Source organism: Syngnathus scovelli, chromosome 9 (genome assembly GCF_024217435.2).
Source record: "Syngnathus scovelli strain Florida chromosome 9, RoL_Ssco_1.2, whole genome shotgun sequence".
NCBI classification, from domain to species: Eukaryota; Metazoa; Chordata; class Actinopteri; order Syngnathiformes; family Syngnathidae; genus Syngnathus; species Syngnathus scovelli.
In genome coordinates, this window is record NC_090855.1 from 2189335 (window position 1) to 2212092 (window position 22758).

A 22758-nucleotide genomic window follows, 5' to 3' on the forward strand; every position below is an offset into this window, starting at 1 on the left:
CGCAGATGAAGATAAACGAGGCCTGTTATTGATTGTGCAAGAAGGCCAAATGTTTTTCCTCTGCTGGCCTTTTTATTTTGTTTTTCGTAACAATGATGGATTGTGGAATTATTACTCCACGCTACATGTGGAAAGATGCTTGCATGAGCAATATGATTTTTTAAAAAAGGTTAATCTTACAGGATTTTTTATATTATTTTATGATATTTTTTAAAATCAAAATTTCCAAACGCGTAATATTACAAGAATATATAAATTAATTTTTTAACACGTTTCCTTTTTTATAATAAAGTAAAAGAAAAAAAAGGAACATTTATGAAACAAAAAAATCATTTTTGTGTTTTCTTGTTTTGAGTGCGCCCTGTTTTGTAATGTAATGTGATTTTTTTACAAAAGGTATAAACAAAGAAAGAAAATTATTCAAAAGCTCTTTGGCGAAAGTGCTGTGACGTCACCGTGGGTCATTTGAAGGTCAGCGCACAGAGGCGGTTCACGCAGAGTTCAGGTCGAGTTCGAACTGACTCCTTTTTCATTTTCTTGTAGTCCTCAAGTGGACCCGTCCAACTTTTTGGTTCGGTCCAAAACAAACTGCTGCTGCTTGAGGACTGCGGCACGCTGACACCGAGAAGGAAAATATCAGCAACAAAAATAATAATAATAAGAAGAAAGATGTTCGACTACATGGACCTGCAGGTTTTCGACACCGCGAAGCCGGCGAGCCCGTGCATGTTGACGGCTGGGAACCCGAACGATATCCGACGGCAACGCCTGGAGCGCCCCTCGGAGCACCGCCCGGTGCAGCGGCTCACTGCGGGGGACCTCCCGGATCTCTTCCACGGCTACTGGCAATGTAAGTACACCGTGCAGTGGAGTGGAACATGGATGTGTGAAACAGCAGCGTGAAGGTCCCGAACCGCACTGGCGTTCTTTCATACCAAAACAGAAAGACGATATGACGTCATCATAAAAAGTCATGAAATATGCGCAATGTCTGTCGCTTTAAATGAACCCATACCAAATAAACACCTTTGAAGCCCTGACTTTAACTTGAAACCCTAATTTCAAACTTTAATTTGAAACAGATTCCCTAAATTAAAGCCCGGATTTGAAACCCTAATTGAGGCCTGATTTTTTTAATTTGAAACCCAACCTTAATTTTAAAACCCTGTTCTTTGCTTCAAAGACTAACCTGAAACTCTCACCAATATTTTCCCCTATTACAGCCGTGATAAGCCCCAGCAGTTCGTCCATGTGCACCCCCTCCTCTCCTCCACCTCGCACCTACAAACCTTGCTTCATCTGCCAGGACAAATCATCAGGCTACCACTACGGAGTCAGCGCCTGCGAGGGTTGCAAGGTAACACAAAATCAGGACTATTGAATTTAGCAACGGCTAGCTCATTTCTAACGTTTCCCTCCTTGGGTCAGGGTTTCTTTCGCCGTAGCGTCCAGAAGAAAATGTCATACACGTGTCAGCGAGACAGGAAGTGTGTCATCACCAAGGTGACCAGGAACACGTGTCAGTATTGCAGGCTGCACAAATGCTTGGCGGTCGGGATGTCCCAACAATGTAAGTGCAAAACACTAGCATTAGCATTAGCTACGCAATAAAAAAACACTGGCTTCAAACCCAATTTTCACCTGTCATGTAATAAGTTATGTCAGAAATGAACATAAGGGGCTGTGTACATGTTTCATGACACATACGTGTTTTCATGTTTTGCATGCCCGCACGTGTTTTTTGTCATGCCAAACAAATGCCCCCCTGTTAGAATGCACTGACACTGATTTCAGTGCTGCCCTTTTTTTTTTACTGGAGCACCTGTCACCAAATATGTCAGTGCATGTGCCTGCAAAAAATGTGTTAGTGACCCACATAGTGCGAGCATGTGTGCGAGTCTGTGTGTGTATGTGAGAGTGAATTTCGGAGCAGTCAGGCTCTGCTATTGGCTAACCTGTGGCCATGTGTCACGGAGGCGGGGAGGCTGTGGTGTATTACATAAGAGTGGCGTCACATGGCACGCAAACACACACACACACACACACAGTGTAAAATGGAATAAGGACGTAACATGAGCTCCTCACATTGAACTCTTTACACACCAGCAAGAGAAGAAGTAGAGCAGCGTGGCCTGTTGCGTAATAGCATCCACTCACATGTGCTTCAGTCAGTGGGACAACGTGGAGAAAATGGGTTTGCGTTACATGTTGGACTTTAAAAGGAAAGTCTCTTCTAGTTATGATGACTATATTTGTGTTTCCAACATGTTTGAGTTAAAAAAGTGCCTGAAAAATACGTTTTAAGGGGTTACAAAAACTAAATTTAACATATAAAGTGTCGATTTAAAAATTCGCATTAAATGAAATTAAAAAATGGGATGTGTTCAGCGGTGAGGAACGACAGAACAAGTCAGAAGAAGGCCAAGAAGCAGGACGAAGTTCCAAAAATGACCATCGGGGACACGTACGAGATGACAGCCGAGCTGGACGCCATCGTGGAGAAGATCTGCATGGCGCACAGAGACACGTTCCCGCCACTACGCCAACTCGGACAATACACCACAGTGAGTGTTGGCGGAATTAAAATGTGTTTTGTTTGGACAAAAGTAGTGCTTTGCTACCATCACCTCGAGTCAATATTCGGACAAAAGTAGGAACCCTTTGCCACATCAATATCCCCCTTATAGAAGTCCAGCTCTGAGCAGAGGGTCCAATTGGACTTGGGTCTGTGGGACAAGTTCAGCGATCTGGCCACAAGGTGCATCATCAAAGTGGTGGAGTTCGCCAAACGAGTGCCCGGATTCACCGGCCTCAACATGGCCGACCAGATCACCCTGCTCAGGTCCGCCTGCCTGGATATGCTGGTGAGAAATCACTTTTCTTTCCACTTTTACCGGATTTGATCTGAATCTCTTTCCGTATTGTATTACTATTGATTTCAGAATGTTTTTTTGACTACAAGTAAATCATGATTATCTCCTGTCTGTTTAGATTCTGAGGATTTGCACTCGCTACACCCCGGAAAAGGACACCATGACCTTCTCGGATGGCCTGACGCTGACGCGAACTCAGATCCACAACGCCGGCTTTGGTCCGCTCACAGATCCGGTTTTCACTTTCGCCGGACAGATGGTGCCTTTACAAATGGACGACACTGAAAGCGGACTCCTCAGCGCCATCTGTCTTGTCTCCGGGGGTAATGCATGCTTTTGTCAATACATGTCTGCCAGGTGCAAATCAAATCTTTACTCATGTTTTTTTTTTTGGGGGCGGAGGCAGATCGGCAGGACCTGAAGGAGCCGTCCAAGGTGGAGGTGCTGCAGGAGCCTCTACTGGAGGCTCTTAAGATCTACTCGCGTAAACGTCGGCCCAGCGCCCAACTGCTCTTCCCCAGGGCCCTCATGAAGATAACAGACCTGCGAAGTATCAGCGCTAAAGGTGCCACAAAATCATTCCTTTTGCTAACCTCGAGCCCAGTTTGAGAAGCACAGCTATAAAGAAAGTCCCATGTGTGTTTTTTAAGGAGCTGAGCGTGTGGTCACCTTAAAAATGGAAATCCCGGGCTGTATGCCGCCACTCATCCAAGAGATGCTGGACGAGGTCCCGGAAAACAAAGAAAACAATTCTTGGACAATTGAGGGACGTGGTCGTCAACTTGACTATCTCAGGGAACAACAGCAACAAAGCTAACCTCTTGTAAGATCTTCTGGACTTTATTTATATTGCTAAGACAGCTCATGGATTTGTTTTACCTCGTGGTGGGATATGTCAGGGTTCAAAATAAGCAAGCTAACACTTTTCCAGGTCTGAAAATGGTCCAAAATAGTAGCGAGCAATACAAACTGGATTACACTTCCAATCCTTTGGGTACTCAAATTCAGGATTAAAAAAAATATATTATATTTCTTGTGAGGTTTACATTTTACTGTTTATATTTTTATTTGACATTTTTTCAAGTGACAAGAATTTACATTTTTGAGCGAGGGATGTTTACAGTCCCTTCAAATATTGTTCACGTGTTTGTATGCCGCGTAGTTGGAAAAACTAAATAGAGACTGTGTGTGTAATTGGATTTTTCCAATAAGGGAAAAAAAATTCCGAGGTGAGTTCATAATTGACTTGCCACGTGGGCCCGTGAGCACGCATGTGAGCGGAAACACGTGTAAACCGTACATAGTACCAATCACCGTCACCTCATTCAGCTGCTTAAAGTCGGGGTTCTCATACTTTTGAGGTCCAGATTTTTCCGCCCCAGTCCTCTCCAGTTGTTTAATTCACTTGAAACAGTGTTGCCATGGCAACCTCTTAAAAACTGCCCAAGCCTCATCTCATAGCAGTTTGATTAACAATGATGTTTCATTAATATATTAAACACTCACTGACTCCTGTTGATTATATTCATTTGAAGATGAATAGATTATTGAGTGCAACGTACTGCCCTCTATAGGTGTATGAAGGTACTACATGACAAAATATACACTCCCAAAATCCTTCGGGTTGTCACATATTTTAATAATGAAAGCTTAGAAGGCATCACAGATACCCCAAAAATAGCATTTTGTGAAAGTTTTATTTTCCCATGTAGTTTAAAGTGCAAGGATGCAGGAAGTGACTGAAACAAAGAGGAAATTTAGCTTTCTTACCTGAATATATGTCACGTGATATTGGTGCAAATAAGAACAAACCCGAGTAATTTATTTAATTAGTTCAAATAGAGGATTTCCATTTGTGATTCAAGACGATGAATGCGGCCGGCGCTCGCTTTTTTTCTTTGCCTCCCTAAAATTAACACAATACACATAATGAATAAAGCGCGTACTGAGTATTTCTAATGCTTTGTCTCCCTCTTGTGGCTAAATAAGGTACTGCTCATTAAACACGACAGTGTCGTTCCTTTTACTTTTATCTTTTCACAGTGACGGCTACAAATTAATCATAGTTTGCAATAAAGCAGGAAAATTCATATCACAACGCAACAACACAACTAAAGTGTACCTAATATTATGGCCTGGCTTTCAATTACTGTGCGTGCTTGTGATGACGTCAGCAGCAGACTGAACAGACCTGACTGTGTGAGTTCATTTCCTCTATAAATGTGTTTTGCTTGACTTCTATTTAGGTATGCGGTTTTACACACACACACACACACACACACACACACACACACACACACACACACACACACACACACACACACACACACACACACACACACACACACCCGAAGTGCTATTTGTTCAACCTACTCAGTTCTGCCCACACAGGAAGCAGCTTGTCGCCATGGTGACGTGCACCTGCCATCTTGGTAGTAGCCGCTTTCGTCCAGCAGCTCCTCTACCACGGCCTGAGGAGAACCAGGGTGGAATTTCCTCAAATTTGAGGTGGGAAATGCATTGGAAAATACTATCTGAGCCTTAAATATAAAAACTAAATCCATGTGTACCTGCATCTGCTCATATGTGACTCCTTCCCTCAGATGGTCACCTGTGGAAGGGAGAAGCACAATCATTGAGATCTTTTTTTTGGAGTAAACCACACTCAAGTCGTACCTGAGTCTTCATCGACGTTTCCAGTCAAGGGAAGCACCACAGGCCACCAGTCTGGACTGCCGGAACCAGACTCCATCAGATCACATGACGCCTGGACCAGCTGCAGTGAAGAAACATTTTGTAGGCCTTCACAAAGGCAAGAAACCATATTTGTAGTCCCACCTTGCTGATCTCCGTTTTCAGGTTATGCGGGTCACTTCCAAACTGGAACAGGGACTTTTTGAACTGTTCCACGAGCCGCCTCTTGATGTTGTGACGAGGAGCTGGAGGAAGCTGGAGAAAATTTTGACTTCAATTTAATTTGGGAAGGAATATACAATGGTGACATGGAGTGTGTACCTGGGTGATGTAGAGCACTTTGTGAAGCTGCACAAGCAACCTGTGAATCGGGTCCTCGATCTGACGAAGGTTCCTCTGGGAGACGCAGAGTCCTGACAATACCCAAGCCGAGTTGACATCACCAAAGTCGACATTACAGCAAATAATCCAAAAGGTACCTGATCTCGATTTCACCCTCACTGTTGCGAAATCCTCTCTGACAGGACACAAATAAATTTTATTTTAAAAAAAAAGCACTTATGAAACCAATTTATGAGAAATAAGGATGGATTTACCGTGCATGCTTAAAGTGATACAATTCAGATTTCCTATCACAATTGGAATAGTCGGAAAAATTCAACAACGGGAATCAAACCATTGAGTGCCAATGACGAATATATTCGTCCCTTACGCATATCGAAATGTGAATTGTGTCACTTCAACCATGCAGTGTAAACAGGCAAAAGGTTGACTTGCCCACATGGAGGTAGATGAGGTGTAACACAGGAAGCAGATTTTGACCCTTAAAGGTTTAAAAAATAATCAGGTGTGTTCGAGTTTGTCAAAGAAACCGTAAAGGCACGTAACTAACTGTAGTATGGTCCATCTTTCATCTCTGCTTCTTCCTGAGCATCTGAAAAAATATTAACATCTCATCATTGTCTCACAGAGTCTAAGTGAATATAATTATTACCTAAATTTGGATTTTCTTCAACGTTACTTGGAGGAAAGTGCTCAGATGTTGTGAAAGCTTGTTTCTAGAAGAACAGTGGAAAAAAATGGCTGAGATGTTTACAGTTGCTGTGTGAGTTCATTTGACTCCAAAAAAGCCAGACTACCTGAGCCAGGACTGAGCAGCAGCAGCAGTTTTTCCCACTGCGGCGCCCTTCCAGGAAATACCTCTGCGCCCGTTTCCTGTCACGTTCGGCTCGTTTCTCCAGCGCAAAATGAGAAGCGTACAGAGCATCCATCTGCTTCATCATCAGGTCGGCCATCCGGGAGCTCACCGTCACGATGTCAGGACGGCGTTCCGGGTCTGGACTCAAACACCTGGGTAATTCAAAAACAGGACAGGAAACTAATCTGGAATTGACATTGAAAGTTGGAGTCAAGGTATTTCTGTTTGCATGTTTTTACAGTTAGCTTCCATGCTATACATTTCACATCGTATGTTAGCATTAAGCTAGTAGATTTTTGTTTGATGAAATATCTTTTTGTGCTTAACCCTCCTTTTGTGTTATGTGTGTCATCTTTACATTCAATTTCGACTAAGTAACAAATACTTTTACGGTTTTGTTGATTAAATAACATTAGCACCATATGATCATGTCCTCCAGCCTTTCCGAGTAAATTCCGTCTTCCAGTGGCTCATAGACGGCCTCAACAATCTACAAAAACAAAATACAATATTGTGAATTCTCCCACATTTTATGCTGTGTGTGTTTTTGTGTGTGTTTTTAGTCCACCTTGCTGGCTAGCGATAGCATGTTGTTGCTATAAAATGGCGGCTCCAAGGCGGCCATTTGATAGAGGATGCAGCCAAGGGCCCAAATGTCAGCCTTTTCACCGTACGGCTCGTTCTTCACCACCTCTGGACTGACACACACACACAACAACACACATTTTGATTTGTCTTCAGTACTTATTTCTTATTTATTCCTAAAAATGTCACTTGTCTGTTCTCACCAAGAGTACAAGATGGTGCCCACCACCGAGGTCATCTTACTGCTCTCCTGCTTCTGTTTAGCCAGGCCAAAGTCAGCTGTGGACGAGAAGAACCGTCGACGCCGTGTTACACAATCATGTAACAAGTATGACGCTGCCGGCAAAAAAAAAAAAAAAGAATGAACGTTACTGATGGTGACTTTGTCCTTGTCCCCCAGCATGATGTTGTTGGGTGTGAGGTCTCGGTGGACGATGTGTTTGTCCTTGTGGAGGTAGCGCAGGGCCAAGCACATCTATGATGGACATGGTAATCATCTACACAAAAAATGTCAAAAATGATCTCTTCAGAAAGCTTATGACCTGGATGAAGATGTTCCAGATTTGTTCCTCTGTGAAGCTCTGCTGCTTCTCCTTCAGGGAGTTGCAACGTTCCAGGAGAGGAACTCCCTCGATGAGCTCCATCACGATGTAAAGCTTGTCGTCTATGAGCGAGCCAGTCAAACCATCTGTCATCTTCATCTACTCAGAAGAGAGCCTCACCTTGCAGGAAGGTCTTGTAGTACTTGACGATATTCGGATGGGCCATCTGCACGAAAAAAGGGACACATGAAGTAAGTCCTCACGTGGTTTGAACAAAAAAGCTCTCGCCTGTTCTTTAATGATGGCCAACTCTGCGATGATCTTCTCCACGTTACAGTCACGTGACTTCTTATCTTTACCGAACGCCGGGTTGTGGAGGTTGACCTCTTTCAAGGCCACCAGATTGCCAGTGCTCTGCTTGCGGACCTGAAACCTCACAGTGTCACGAAAACCAGATGGACCTCCAAGTTCAACGCCGCCATACCTTAAATACACTTCCAAAAGCGCCAGTGCCGAGATGGTCCAGTACAGCGTAGCCATTGATCATCTTGAGCGCAGGCCGGTTCTGGTCTACAGCCATGATGCTCTCTTGCAGGTTCTTTAGCTCCTCCTCCTGTAAAAAGAAAAAATCAGTAAGACAAGAGTTAATAAATAGATGGATTAGTGTTTATTTTCTCACGGAATAATCCAACACTTTAATTTGAAGACCCTTGTAGGCTTCCAAGTCCCGCACATAATGGCCCACGTCAATAAACGATTCATAAAGGTCCGTGAGAAACAGCCTGGAAGAAAAAAAAAAAAAAATCAACTTAACATCCATCACGTTGGTGATGTCATCGGTACCTCTTGAAGTGATGTCTGTTCCTTTCCACGCTGAAGAGAAAGCGCAGCGCCCGGAATGCGTAACACTGCCAAGCGACCAATCGGCTCATGTTACGCCGACAATGTGTGTCATCGTATATCACAAACGAGTCATACTTGTAAAGAGGACGGCTCGGCTTCAGAGTTTTGCGGTAAAGTCAGTTTGGCCAGGATATAGATTCCGTTTTCCTGGAGGGGAAACTCAACTGGGTTCAATTGTTATGTTTTCCACTCACTTCTCGGTCTGAACCGACCTGCACGATGTGATGAGCGGACGAGTCCTCCAGGCTGAGCTCGGTCAGAACTGTGCAGCAGGCTGCGAGAAAAAGAAAAAAAAAAAAATCTTGGCTGGATATAAAAATATTTCAGATTTTTTTTTACAAATGGGTAGAAGCTTCTCCTTTCGGGAAATGACTTGTTTACATTCTCAGCCTGTGATAAAACATCTCAGGGGATCCTGGATGTTTTTTTTCGGGCAACAAATCACTCGTTTAAACCGCTGCAGCTTGACCTCTGACCTTGAAAAAAATGTTCCCTAGTCTGTGCTTGTGTTGTCAGCCAACCTGACTGCAGGGCCACGACGTTGTCGGCAACCTGGCGCCGTCCGAGCTCCTCCGTTGTATGTTCTCCACCGGCGCTGTCAAAATATTATTATTTTTTTGTATCCCAGGAAGGCACCAAAAAACCAAAGCTCACCTGTGGAGCAGCTTTAAAAGTGTCTTCACGCCTCCCCAACTGCGCACCTCCGCCCTGGCCTGGGTCTCCTGGCAAAGCTGCACTAGAACCCAGGCCACACTCCACTGGAGTTTAAGGTGAGGTCCATGCAACAGACTGAGCAGCACCGGCACAGCTTCAGCATCCCTCAGCTGGTCTCGAATACGTGGCACTGGAGAGAGGAGCCTCAGGAGCTCAGCGGCCATCCTGAAACAGCGTGAAACATGAACCTCCGCTGAAGAGATCCAGTTGAATTCAACTAACCGTTTAGACGACAGGTCGTAGTCCTGGAGGACGACCACGAGGTTCTCCACAATGGGAAGCTCGCCGATATCAGCTCTGCACTGAGGACTGGAGGAGAATAGTGACCAGGGGAGGCTGAGGCCCCCTCTGGCCACCCTGTTGCGCCGCCAGTGAAGTCAACAATCTTAAATCTAATCAGATGATGGAGACCAATTTTACCTTTCAGCCAAGGTGGTTAGAAGTGTGAGGTTTCCGAGAAGCACGCTGTGGTCTGTGGTAGAAAGCAGCTTCACCAGCGTCTACAAAAAATCTGGATGAAGAACCTTAAAACTTTCCTTCTGTTTCAAAGCAAGATCGACATCTTACCGTGTGAATGCCGCTCTCAACGACCCAGACTCTTTCGTTGTCCACGGCTGACAACTTCTGGAAAATGTCTGCAGAGCAATCAGCAAAGCTCAAAAAAATATTTTTGAATCATTATTAGTTTTAATGAAGCGTACTCACAGGTCATGGTGACCAGTAACTGCTCAGCCATCGCCGGTTGGCCACACGCCAAGTACATATCAGCGACACATTTCATATACTGACAAGAAGATAACGTCCATTTGTCAAAATTTGAATTTTTTTTGTGTTTCATCATCCCTTTTTTTTTTTTTTTTACCCTGGCAAGTGATTGGACGCCTTGGAGAAGATGAAACATTTTCTGAAAAGAAAAATAGATGAGTAGATAGTTGAAGTTACTCGTGCAAAGTTTTCACCTGATGCTGAGGATCCCTGATGAGCAATCGAAGACACATCAGAACTCTCAGGGCCCAATCGGGCGGCGCCAGCTCTATCCAATCACTGCACAGGAAAGGAGAAGACCAAACTGTCGACTTTTTCTATTTTAGAATCAACAGCAATTTTGTTTTACCTGCAGAGGCGGTTGTTGACCAGCAAGGTGAGGATGTCTGCAAAAAGCTTCCGTGATGGGTGGCTGCTAAAACATCTCAGCTTGCGATATGTTACGCTGGAACAGGAAGATCTTTAAATTACCCTCCTATTATCTTACATTGCCATGATAATATTTTTTGTCACCCAAACCTGAATTTCTCCAGCTCGGCGGATTCCCCATTGTTGTCTTTGGGTGTGTGCGGGTTGTGGAATCTGCTAGCGACTGCTTTGGTTTGACCCGACACCTGCAAGACACATGGAGGAGCACACCTGAGGAAACATGAGCCTCTTTGTATCGAAATCAAAACAGCCAGCTTTGTTTTCCTTCACCTCTTGTTTGTGGTTGCTCTTGGCAAGCAGGGCCTGAAGCCTTCTCAGATTACATGGTGTCCTGCAAAAATGTTTCTTGTCAGTCACTGCTTACTTTTCTTCCATTATTGACATAATACACATTAAAAGGGGACTAATATTTTCTTATTTTTCTGCTATTGTTGAGGGTTAGGCGACACATTTCCCAGCATGCTTTGCAGCATTCTTTATAAAATTGGGGCAAGCTCCACCAAAGTGCAGAAGGATGAGAAAGAGAATGTGGATACTGTTTTAATTAGCTTCAGTAACTTTGTCCTTTAATCACTAATGAGCGTGTTGCACTATTAAATTGTGTGCCAACACAGCACAATAGTACTAACATAAAACCAACCAATAAAATAGAAAACCAAACCACAGCACCAACATCATCGCCATATCCTGTGAGAATCTTTTATATAAGATGACGTCATGTATATTTGATGTTAATGATGTCACAAACATATTAGATCACAGCCAAGGGGCGTATCGCTTACTCGTTGTGGATTTCTGTGGATGGCAAGGTTTTTTTGTCCCCTCTGCTGTCTTTTTTTACTCGCTTGGACATTTTTTTTTTGAGTCATCTGTGGAGGTAAGCACAATTCTTTTATGTCATTAACAAGTCAACTGTATATTAAGAGAAAATCCAGCTTTTTAACCTAAAAGTCTTACCCTTCCTCCATTGTCATAAATGGTGATTAGGTTATAATTTCGCCTTGTTGTTTAGGTTGAAAATGTCGCCTTCTTGTTATTAGTCCATTTAAAGAAGACCTAAAATCGGCAATAAAACGACGCTCCAGGCAGCAGAGGTAGCAGTCTTGGTTGCCATGGATACAAGTAACGCGTCATATTTCCAATGGAATGAACTAGCAACTAATAATTAAATAAGGAACAGTTATGACTATATGTCAATTATTAGCATAAATTATGCCAGCTACACGTAATAATTGATCATTGTAACTATTTTCTTAGATTTATAAGAAACGTTTAAAAAAAAGTATGCTTCTCAGTGAAACCCCGCGAGACTAGACTTTGTCTGAAAAGAATTCGGCGTGCTCGCGAGACTTGCTCACTAGCATTCACGTAGGAGCTGCGTAGAGACTGCAGCGCAGCTACGGGAGTTCTGCTTGCAGTTACGTCATTTATAGTACGTAACTCGCGTAAATGCGCTCAGACTGGGGGAATGTCGGCTCGTGAATGATCTGCTATTGAGGCGGCAGGGAACGTCAACGCTATGGGTGAGCGTGCTTGCTTCTTCGGCTACCGTTTTTTAGATCTATCGCTCACGCCGGTTGTAAAAATGCCATGATTATGATCGATGTCCGCGTTATATCTGCTACATTTGACCGGGGTGCTTTTTGAAAAGCTTGTACAGTCGTCTGAGCAACCAACGCCCAGTCGTCCGCCTCCACTTGGATACGCTAGCTTAGCATTAGCTTCATTTTTGGCTAGCAGCTAGCGGGAGTGTCATTTCCTGTCGCTTGCTCTTTAGCAAACTCCTGAAAAAAATCCAAATTAACCGCAACGCTGCACTCGTTTTACGATATCGGCAACCCTTAATACTTTTAATTTAATCTTTCGCCGCTAACATTGCCACGCCGGGGTGATTTATTCGCTGCTCCATGGTCAGTTTATGGCTTTAAACAGCGTTCGGTAATCATTCCTGGTTTGTAGAAAAAAAGAGACATATGTCTTTCTTATATTGTTTTATTTATCATCACTTGAATGAGTTGAAAGTCCTAAAACGCTCATTTGAGCCATTTTAGCTCGTAGCTGTGGCCCACAAAAAACAAAAGACCATGGACCCTGAATTCATACATGCCAGATGATTGTCGTGTTTTTATAAATCCAGAAATTAATTGTGTTGATCATTCAAAACAAGGTAGCCTGGAGGTAACACTAAGGTTTAAAAGAGGAGAAGGCAGGCTGCCCCTGCTTTCTAATCTGGATTAAATTGGATTTTGTCTCTCAGCAGGCATCTTTTGACTTCTAAAATCACTGGTCTAAGACTATTGCAGCCTGTGTATTAAGTGTCCTGTGAATCAATAACTAGTTAGTACAGTATAATGACTTTTCATGACAGTACATTCATCATTATGGGTCTGTGGTATCCTCATAAATCAATTTGTCATAAATCATTTGTCACTGAGATGAAATGCAACATTGTTATTTTTCCACCAGTAAATTGAAGAAAACAAAGTCAAGGAAAAAAAATGGAACGCGGATAACTACTATACGGTGTCAGCTTGAGTTACGAGTGACCTGATTTACAAGTTTTCCAAGACACGAGCTGTTACTCTGCCAATTATCTTCTTTTTTTACTTGGCTCCAAGAATTTGAGAGGCAAACGCTAGCTCCCAGCAGCAAACTCTATTCGCTTCCACACGAGAATAAGTCTGGCACTTGGTAAACAATTCTTCAAAGAGCAGACACTCAAGTTGTTGATTGTCACTTCCAATTGATGTTTACTGTCAAATAAAACATCAAACTAAAAGAATTCCACCAAATTTAACCAAACATCTTGTGTTTGCTAAAAAAAAAAAAACACGGGAAAATAACAAAATGGGCCGAAAATAATTGCATCATAAATCACAATCAGAATATTGATATTTAATCGTGATTGGATTATTTTTGAAATTGCACTGTCCTTCCCCTATTGCAGATATATCAGATGTCGGTTACTCGTGAGGGAAATGTCTGTGATAAGAAAAACACGTTTGTTAATGACCAATCCGCCGAGCGCTCATGGGCAAGCTGCAGCACAGGGAAGAGATGCTCTTCTTTTGCCTCGGAGCCCGAGGCAGACACTGAAATAAATAGTCTTTTTCTTCATCACATAAAGGGAGTGCATGTTGTGAAACACAGCGCGTGGGTCAAATATCTCCTGTTGTATGTTTGTCATGTGCTAAGTTGCAAATTTTTTGCTCTCTTCTCTTTGCTTCCTGGTGCCAATGTGTTGCCCCTACACCGATCTGCATAAAACAGCTGTAAGTATTCACGTCATCCTTTGCGACAATGAATAATAATTGCAGCTAATGTGAATGACTTCATCTAAATATATGCAAAATAATACGAGCTGGAAAAGATGGCCTGTGATTTCCCGTCGTTTGTCTTGCAGCAGCAAAAGAACCTCGAAGGATATGTCGGCTTCGCAAGCCTCCCCAACCAAGTGTACAGGAAGTCGGTCAAGAGGGGCTTTGAGTTCACCCTGATGGTCGTTGGTAAGAGCGCAAGCTGCCTGCCTTGTTGTGCTTTCAATTGTCTCATTGTGTCCCCCCCACCCCCCCACCCCCCCAAAAGGCGCTTGGCATTTCAACGTCTTCGCTGTGGTTTGTTTTGTTGAGACAAGATTGTGTCTCTCTCTCTCTGTGTGTGTGTAGCCGTATTTATACACTTCGGACAAGCCACCCGCTTTGTCTTTTGCCAAGTGAGAAAGCTGCGGAGGCGGCTCGGAATAATCCGCGACATCATCTTGCAGCAACACTGATGGAAATAAAATGCAGAGTTTTATCCTCCGGCTCGTTAGTTTTCGAGGGAAAATGCTCGCTCGGGTCAAAAGCATTTCCTGTGCGCGGATCGAGTGTTCGTAAAGGCGCGTCTCTAAGAATAACTCACGCTGAACTTTTTTTTTGCTCAACACGCAGCTGGACACACTCCAAACGTGTTAGCGAGAGCGTCGATGACAAAAGACGAGGCCTTCTGTTTCTTTTCGTGTCGTTAGTAGCTATACGAGTCAACCCCCGCAATATTTAAAACAAGGAACCCTAGTGGTTAGCATTCCTGCCTCACAGTTCTGAGGTTCTGGGTTACCCCACAAAGGCTACTGAAACGATTTATCGATCTAAAGCGTGGAAGTGGCTAACGATATGTACATCTTTCAAAAAGGTAGTTTTAGTCGTGATTTAGGTTTCCTCGTTGTGTTTGGAACCGCTTTTCCCATTCTGGGCCCGATTGTGGAATGTGAGCCGACATGGAGAAGGTTTTAGAGGCTCATTTTTAGTGAACAGCTTGTTTTCTTTGTGTTGCCATTCTCCCACTAACACACACATGCACACACGCACACACACACTCAGTGTTGCGCTTGTCTTGGCTGCGTTTCGCATGGAGCCCACATGGCCCAGCAGTGCAACACAAGAACGTCACCAAGGGGAGGAGGTGTGAGTGAAGAAGGGACCCATGCCAGCGTCCATCGCGGTTTCCTGTTCTGGCTTTGTGGGAAAACATTTTTTTTTTGGGCTAAAAAAAAAAAGCAAATTCCTAAACTCCACTGTCGTTAGCCAGGCCGAACCAGGATCAATGTTCACGTGAGCCCATGATCCTTTGGATCGCGTCCACGCTGGAGAGCCAAAGCTTGACAAGGTTCCAGAGGAGCACAATGAGATGCTCTGTTGGTTGTCCAACAACCATTAACATGCACAAATGCTTTGTGGATTGCGTTGTTGCATTTGTTTTGTATTCACTCATTCACCGTGAATAAATACACTTAAGGTCCAACCATTTTGGGATGCTGGCCCCATCGGGAAAATTAGGACACTTATTAGTGACATCTCTGATCCGCTGATGAAAGGAGACTTGAAAGCTCTCCTCTTTCATCAATAACCGCTTTAAACAACAAAGTGTACATATGAATGGCAAAGGAGATTCGCCGTCCCTAAGCCCCGCCTCCTAAAGGCTTGTTTACAAACGATACAGCTTGCAATTAGTTTTTGTATTTCTTCACAATAAGAGTCGTGACCTTTGCTGCTCTTCCTCCAGGTGAATCGGGGTTGGGCAAATCCACGCTGATCAACTCCCTCTTCCTCACCGACCTGTACTCATCAGAGTATCCCGGACCTTCGCATCGAATCAAGAAGACCGTCCAGGTACATTGGAGTCACTGCCGTGGAGATTCGGTTTCCTTTTAGCGTTGAAAGAACGCGCGGCCAAATATTTTTGCATTCGAGCCGGTCTCGATCGACTGACGTAGATAGCGATTCTATTTCTAGTTCTCGTGTTCAGCGTCAGCTGTCTCCTAACCTTGACACCTCTGTCGTTGCACCTTTGTCTTATCTGTGACGACACCGATGTTTGTATGTTGGACCAGTTCTTCGACATAGCTAGCTAATACCACATTGCGAGGACGACCTGTCCCAACATGCCGCTGGCCTCGTGCGTGTGTCCGTGTGTGTGGCGATAGCCGGCGGCGCTAATGATTTTACAGAGGGGACCTCCAAAGTCCAGTGCGATTGACCACTCAGATCAATTGTTCCAGATTCCGAAAAGCTTTTTAACCACACAGACAATGTTGACATCTAAAACAAGCGATGCTGCATGTAAAAATAAAAGGGTAGGGTCGCTTTCATTAAATATTTGGAAAATTGATTCTTCAACCGATTAGCCTATGGATTAATCCAGTAAATTGATAAAAAAAAAACCATAATTTTCATTATTAAACAACAATCATAATATTTGAGGTGTAGATTTAATTTGTGTCACTTATGGGTGGTCATCATCACACTCAACACTGTGGCTTTTAAAGGCGGGTCCTTCCTGACCCGGTGAGTGACGTGGGTGTCGGTGTGCACGATGACTTCCTAGCATCAATCGCGAATAGTGTCGCTCACGTAGGCGTGTTTATTTTGCAACTTCAGGTGGAACAGTCGAAGGTGCTCATCAAGGAAGGCGGCGTGCAGTTGTTGCTCACAATCGTCGACACCCCGGGCTTCGGAGATGCCGTGGACAACAGCAACTGGTAAATATTTTCTGCTCGACAATTGAGGCTTCGTCCATCCCACGCCGTTCATTGATGTTGTCGTTCGTGTGCGCAGCTGGCAGCCCATCATCGACCACATCGACAGCAAGTTCGAGGACTACCTGAACTCTGAATCGCGCGTGAACAGACGGCAGATGCCCGACAGCCGAATTCACTGCTGCCTCTACTTTATCGCGCCGTCAGGACACGGGTGAGTGGCACAAATTCAGTTGGAGCTCTCTCTTGATTTGAGGGTGCAAATTGAATGGGCAGCGAGGAAAAAAAAAAAAAAAAACACTTGCGTCACTATGGAGGAAGCGTTGACAAAATAGCCAGCAGCTGATTAAGAGCTCGAAATTTTTTTTTGCCTGGAAATGAGTCTAATCTCTATGCAGGCAATGTGGCACTGCGGCGTGGGCACACGCTAATAAAGCGCCCTCTGTCCTCTTTGCCGCGACGCCGTGTTTGCGCAAGCTACGTCCTCAGGCCGCACTCTTCGCCTCCGAGCACGTGTCGAGACTCATGAGGATACGCTAAATTTTTTCTTTCTCATTTTTTTTTTTTTGACAGACAATTTGGCTGTTAATCATCCCCCGAATTCTTTCCATATAGCAAAGCTAGCGCACACGTGTTTTTAATAAAAAGGCTCGACGAGAAGCCACAGATCAAAACCTGATACTTTGGTGGCTTTTGCATTTCTGCTGAATTTACTGCGGAAAGAGAAAATAGCTTCGTACTCGAAAGGAGAAGTCCCTCGTTTGAATCGAAATGATAAGCATGCTGCTCATGTGCATATTTGTGGTTTGTCTTTATTCAATTGAGATGTGTTGCAACTTGCAGAAGGACTGCTATCTTGGCCGTGGAAGCCAGATGATGAGCAAACATTTTGCTCACAGCATTTTTTTTTTTAGAAGGGGGAACTCCAGGCGTTTTATTTTGGGCAGTACTATATTGTATTATCACTGGATAAAATTGGAATAAGAATGAAGCACATGACTCCCATCCATTTTCATCCCTCTCAGGGTGTGGTCATTTTGCCCTATAGCGCCCCCTGCTGTTTAATGAAATTGACATCAAAGTGCCTAGCATATATCACGTCATGGGTATCGGCTCATTTTACAACTTGTGTCTTTTAGCATGCGTAAAAAGTCTTTTTTTATTTGTCTGGTGTTAAACGTGTGTGCCATTTCGAATCTAAACAAAAGTAAAACGATATCCAAACTTTGTGTGCGAGCCTGCCATAAACGCCGCGGCTTATTTATCCAGCCGTCAAGACGGGCCAAGAATAACTCTTCTTTGCTTTTCTCATGACTGCGAGGTCGCTCTGACATTCAGAACATCCGTCTGCTGTCTCAGATGCCTTCTTAACTCCCCAATCAAGGACTGATGAACGTAAACGTCTTTTCCGTTGCGCGTCAAAATGGCTAACGTCCAGTTTGTGTTTACGTGGCCGCAGCTTGAAGCCCCTGGACATCGAGTTCATGAAGCGTCTGCACGAAAAAGTCAACGTTATCCCGCTGATCGCAAAAGCAGACACACTTACGCCAGAGGAATGCCAGCAATTCAAGAAGCAGGTCAACAATTTCCATTGCCCCCCCCCCCCCTCCCTCGGGTACCCTTGTCTTTCCTCTTCCTGTCGCGGACATCCTAAAATGGCGTCTCTCTTGCTTTGCCTGCAGATCATGCGGGAGATTCAGGAGCACAAGATCAAGATCTACGAGTTCCCCGAGACGGATGACGAAGAGGAGAACCGTCTTGTGAAGAAAATTAAGGTGCTCACAAACCACTCGGAAAAGTTTTGGGGGAAATTTGGGGGTTAGAAAAACTACAGAACCATTGAAGAGTTGGACATGTGCTTTCCAAAAGTTTCCAAATTTTTTTAAAGATCTAAATGTCGTTTCCAGGACAAGCTGCCGTTGGCCGTGGTGGGCAGCAACACCATCATCGAGGTGAACAGCAAGCGCGTCAGGGGACGACAGTACCCATGGGGAGTGGCAGAAGGTGCCGACTCACTTTTTAAGGACACTCCGTACACAGCTAGGATGCATTTTAATTTATTTTTTCCTTTCTAGTTGAGAACAGCGACCATTGCGACTTCACCATCCTCAGGGACATGCTCATCAGGTAGGTACTTCTCCATTACGAATTTCAGACCGTTTCCCTCGACTGCGGCGAAAACAAAACGCTTGTCGTCCACGCAGGACTCACATGCAGGACTTGAAGGACGTGACAAACAACGTCCACTACGAGAACTACCGCAGCAGGAAGCTGGCTGCCGTCACCTACAACGGCGTGGAGAACAACAGGGCCAAGGGACAACTGTCCACCAAGTAAGCTACGTTCAAGTCTCAGCTAACGCAATAAAACGTTTCGGGCTCTGCGGTGAGATGTCAGGATGAGCTTTAAGTGCACCATAAATAAATTCAGCAATTTTAGCTTCATCCTGAAATGTTCCCCCAGTGCCCAATCATTTGGGTGAGAACTGAGTAACAAAACGCAATGGCGGGTTTTGTAGTTTTTAGCCCCCAGCGCTAACACGCTAAGCTAACACACCGCTCACATTGTGCGACACACTTTTTTAGTGCATGAGCTCACATTGCATGCTTTGTTTGTTTTGTGCCGTCTTTTTTTAGAATGGACGCAGTCGAAGGAATGTAAGTGGTCATTTTATTTGTGTTCTTGTACTTTTTTTTTTTTTTCCCCCCCCACGCCTTATCGCTTTCATTCCTCTGCTGTTTCCTTCGCCTCATCCTCGTGCCCTTTCCTCCGACCAGCTGGTGGCTCCTTTGCAAAGAATCACAAATGGACAATTTTGCACCCGTGGCACTCTTCTGTCTTTCTGTGGGCTCTCGTAGATTGAGATGTTGCAGTGGGGTACACACATTTTGTTTTATTTATGGATTTCGTCTTCACTGGTTTGGGACCAAATGGTGGAATTGGCTCTACGTGGACCCGGAGCATTTGTATATGTGTGTACCCTGCTCAGAGAGGGCCTGCAATCAAGTCCGCATGTTTCCAGGTCCAGCTGCTGATTCTTCTCTATTCCACTGCTCTCTTTCCTTCGTCCATGCGCATGAACCACAAGAACCCCTTTTTGAAAAGTCGTTCGTGGCGGTAACCGCGCGTGTGTGTCTTTGTGTGCTCGTCCAGGAGTCCTCTAGCCCAAATGGAGGAGGAGCGGCGGGAGCACGTGACCAAGATGAAGAAGATGGAAATGGAGATGGAGCAGGTGTTTGAGATGAAAGTCAAGGAGAAAGTGCAGAAGCTCAAGGACTCTGAAGCAGAGGTGATACCTGCAAACATATTTTTAGTTCAATTCTATGAAAGAAATTGAAAATAAATGACGCTTGATTTTGCACGTGTAGCTTCAGCGGCGCCACGAGCAGATGAAGAAGAATCTGGAGGCGCAGCACAAGGAGCTGGAGGAGAAGAGGCGTGTGTTTGAGGAGGAGCGAGCCAACTGGGAAGCCCAACAGCGCCTGGAGCAGCAGAAACTGGAGGCCTCCAGGTCAGCATGTCACGCTCACATTGTTCCAACAAGCCATTAAAAAAAAAAAAGTCCACTCATAAAATTAAATGTTTACCAATGGTGTCAATTTGTTTGTTTTCCAGAACTCTGGAGAAGAACAAAAAGAAAGGCAAGATCTTTTAAAGAGACAGTCGTCAAGGACCAACCCGCGTCCGCTTAGTTCTCTTTGCCAATGTTTGCCGCTCAGGGCACCATCAGTGTGTGGCACTGACGCCCCCCCCCTCCCACCTCCCCGTTCAACTTTAACCCCATCTTCCTCTTTCTCTTGTTCCTGCACCCTGTTGCAGTGGGTGTGTCTCAAATTCTTTGGGAAACATCCTACACAATCCGAGGACTCATCATCATTGAAGAATGTGTTTACCTTAACAACAGTAAAACATCAAAGTAGAAAAAGGCCAAACCGTTATTATTTTAATTATTATTATTATTATTGTTATTGGTGTTGTTCTTACTGTTGTAACTCTGGCCCGGCCCCTTCCTGCTGCGCTCCTTTTTTTTTTCCTACCAAGCAAGGTTGCTTTTTAATTTACGTGGTGTTTTTTTTTTTTTTTCTTTTTTGACGGTTGTACAATCACATTTGACAGGACACAAATAAGAATTTACGTTCTAATAAGGCAGACGCTCTTCCATGTTTTGATACAGCGGGAAGATGAATTTTCTTTTTTTCTTGAAAGTACCCGCTGAAGCTGTTTAACCTTTCCAAGTTAGAAAAAAACAACTGGGCCTTTTTTTTTTAGACTCAACTCCTGGCTTAAGCTTCTTATTTTCACATTATAACAATTTTTTTTTTCCCCTATCCACCTTTCTGTGTTTAGCCATCTATCACTAGCATCGGACCACCATTTATATAATGTTAAAAGTATTATATTTCTCTTTATTTTTATTTTTATATATAAATATATACCGAGCCAGCTGAAGTAAGGCCTGCTTTTGTATGTGTAGAAGAAAAATAAAATCCTCAGAGACGTGAGAGCTGCGTCCACTGTTTATAAAGTTTTATAACATGCCACCAAATACAAAATTAGGAAAATAAAACCTGAAAATATTAGGTCATGCTGCGTTTAATGGCCAGTGAGAAATGAAGAGTCAACACCATGTTTTTTTTTTTTTCTTTTCGCTTTTGGCTATGTACTCCATTTCTTGTATTTTTAATGTTATTTTTTTTCCATTTGTATTGTACAAAGTCACTTAATAAAATCTGTGATCATATGGTTGACTCAGGTGGCCTCATTGCTAGGTTAGGGCCATGAAAAAAAAATACAGTATTCTAGATTTTTTTTATTCTTCAGTAAAATACTTGGATTCAACATGTAAAAGTGGTAATTGTTTTAGATAGGCACTAATACTTTCAAAAGTACTGTATAAGTTCACGTGACTGCAGGTCTTAAAATCCCCACTGGAGGTAGCCATTTTATCAAATACTGCGTTCAGAGAAACATGATATCATACCATATAGTATCTTTATCGTCTACGTACATATATTCTTATCATCACATGTAAGCTAAAAGTAAATTTGAAATACAGGTGAAGTTTTTTTCGTGCTTCCTGCAGGTAAGTTTTAAATGATCTGTCGTCCGGCAGGTTGAATGGAGTATGGCACCCTCAGCTCCTTTTGCCCATCAGACCGACAAAGGTTTGAAACCTGTGTACTGGAAATTGAAGAAAAATATATAACTGGCCGATAACATTTTCTTACACATTTTATTTACTTACGTTTACGTGCTGCCAGACTTCTCGCGGCTTGGGGGAAATGTATACATAAAAATGTTTACAAATCAGTGTTTTCTTTTTTTTCTTTTTTTTTTTTAAATCTTCAGTCTTACCGGTGTTTTTCTTGAAAAATCGCCGAGGTGGTGGTGGTGGTTTTCTGGCCATCCTTGTCAAGATATCTTCAATTAAATCTGGTTTTCCACTTTTGATCTTGTAAAAATAAATACACAAATACAATTGACTTATTTTAAACAAATATGGGGGAAGTCATTTCTTACCTGACTTGTGTGCTTGTCTCCATTCAGACAGAAGACGTTTGTCAGCAGTAGAAACAAAAGAACAAGTTTGAGCATCTCCATTGTTATCCACTTTATGCTGCAGTTTCGAGGGCTCTTGCTGCCTTCTAAAGGTGCCACTGGGTTGAAGATACTGAATATGATGATGAGGATGATGAAGATGCATCATGGGAGGCTGTTTACCTCCACGCATTAAAATAATTACACACACATCTCTCCATTTTCTCTGCACCTTGCTTCATTAAATCAGCAATTTTCACGTTCCTCCAGAGACGTTTATGAATCGTGACAGCAGCTCTAGTCACTCACATCCAATTTAATCTTCATTATACCATACCGTGCTGTAGGTAGATCTGCAAAAAAAATAACGCATAAAAACAACTTTTGTAAGCTTCTTTTATTTCTATAATTTTTTAAGAAACGATTAACATAGTCACGTTTAAAAAAAAACAATTGATAAAAATTGACAAATAAGTGAATGTTTACATGCTTTTTGACCCACTA

The 22758-nt window shown here is 43.4% G+C and overlaps 4 protein-coding genes across 15 annotated transcripts; 2 read left to right on the forward strand and 2 right to left on the reverse strand.

Annotated features, from left to right (window-relative positions):
• Positions 1–473: 473 nt before the first annotated feature.
• On the forward strand, positions 474–8711 carry LOC125974826 (retinoic acid receptor beta). Of its 3 annotated transcripts, none has more exons than XR_007483732.2 (14): positions 474–850; positions 1224–1357; positions 1429–1570; positions 2389–2564; positions 2688–2864; positions 2992–3196; positions 3280–3438; positions 3524–3696; positions 5265–5381; positions 5477–6042; positions 6854–6980; positions 7329–7839; positions 7950–8143; positions 8230–8711. XR_007483732.2 is itself a non-coding variant. In XM_049729675.2 (8 exons), exons 1-8 carry the CDS (start codon positions 670–672, stop codon positions 3688–3690), a joined length of 1341 nt encoding a protein of 446 aa, XP_049585632.1. In that variant the 5' UTR covers positions 475–669; the 3' UTR covers positions 3691–4387. The 3 variants fall into 3 exon arrangements, 1 of the variants encoding a protein (XP_049585632.1); XR_007483736.2 differs by having other exon boundaries at positions 6854–6921; XM_049729675.2 differs by lacking the exons at positions 5265–5381; positions 5477–6042; positions 6854–6980; ... (1 more) ...; positions 7950–8143; positions 8230–8711 and having other exon boundaries at positions 475–850; positions 3524–4387.
• On the reverse strand, positions 4475–15860 carry nek10 (NIMA-related kinase 10). Of its 9 annotated transcripts, XM_068651968.1 has the most exons (35): positions 11661–11828; positions 11486–11572; positions 10974–11034; positions 10794–10888; positions 10624–10719; positions 10469–10553; positions 10372–10413; positions 10215–10293; positions 10077–10144; positions 9930–10009; positions 9732–9818; positions 9450–9674; positions 9317–9390; positions 9008–9069; positions 8871–8942; positions 8736–8800; positions 8572–8674; positions 8377–8505; positions 8181–8318; positions 8073–8118; positions 7893–8014; positions 7723–7825; positions 7554–7629; positions 7334–7463; positions 7185–7255; positions 6707–6917; positions 6562–6625; positions 6460–6501; positions 6345–6390; positions 5889–6084; positions 5712–5822; positions 5550–5649; positions 5444–5484; positions 5247–5344; positions 4475–4779 (listed from the first exon to the last, which is right to left on the reverse strand). In XM_068651968.1, exons 2-35 carry the CDS (start codon positions 11554–11556, stop codon positions 4734–4736), a joined length of 3135 nt encoding a protein of 1044 aa, XP_068508069.1. In that variant the 5' UTR covers positions 11557–11572; positions 11661–11828; the 3' UTR covers positions 4475–4733. The 9 variants fall into 9 exon arrangements, with proteins under 9 accessions (XP_068508069.1, XP_068508068.1, XP_049585593.1 ...); XM_068651967.1 differs by having other exon boundaries at positions 9450–9866; positions 11661–11829; XM_049729636.2 differs by having other exon boundaries at positions 10215–10413; positions 11661–11829.
• Positions 14048–21218, forward strand: septin7b (septin 7b). Of its 2 annotated transcripts, XM_049729676.2 has the most exons (13): positions 14048–14209; positions 15744–15850; positions 16619–16719; positions 16796–16930; positions 18176–18293; positions 18399–18491; positions 18624–18720; positions 18792–18843; positions 18921–19049; positions 19353–19373; positions 19870–20005; positions 20085–20227; positions 20332–21218. In XM_049729676.2, exons 1-13 carry the CDS (start codon positions 14074–14076, stop codon positions 20369–20371), a joined length of 1308 nt encoding a protein of 435 aa, XP_049585633.1. In that variant the 5' UTR covers positions 14048–14073; the 3' UTR covers positions 20372–21218. The 2 variants fall into 2 exon arrangements, with proteins under 2 accessions (XP_049585633.1, XP_049585634.1); XM_049729677.2 differs by lacking the exon at positions 19353–19373.
• LOC125974842 (uncharacterized) lies at positions 20739–22742 on the reverse strand. The gene is given in 5 exon segments (XM_049729707.2): positions 20739–21897; positions 21962–21988; positions 22072–22168; positions 22237–22378; positions 22380–22742. Coding segments are annotated over 5 exon segments (381 nt in total). The 5' UTR covers positions 22448–22742; the 3' UTR covers positions 20739–21850.
• Between the last annotated feature and the right edge of the window lie 16 nt (positions 22743–22758).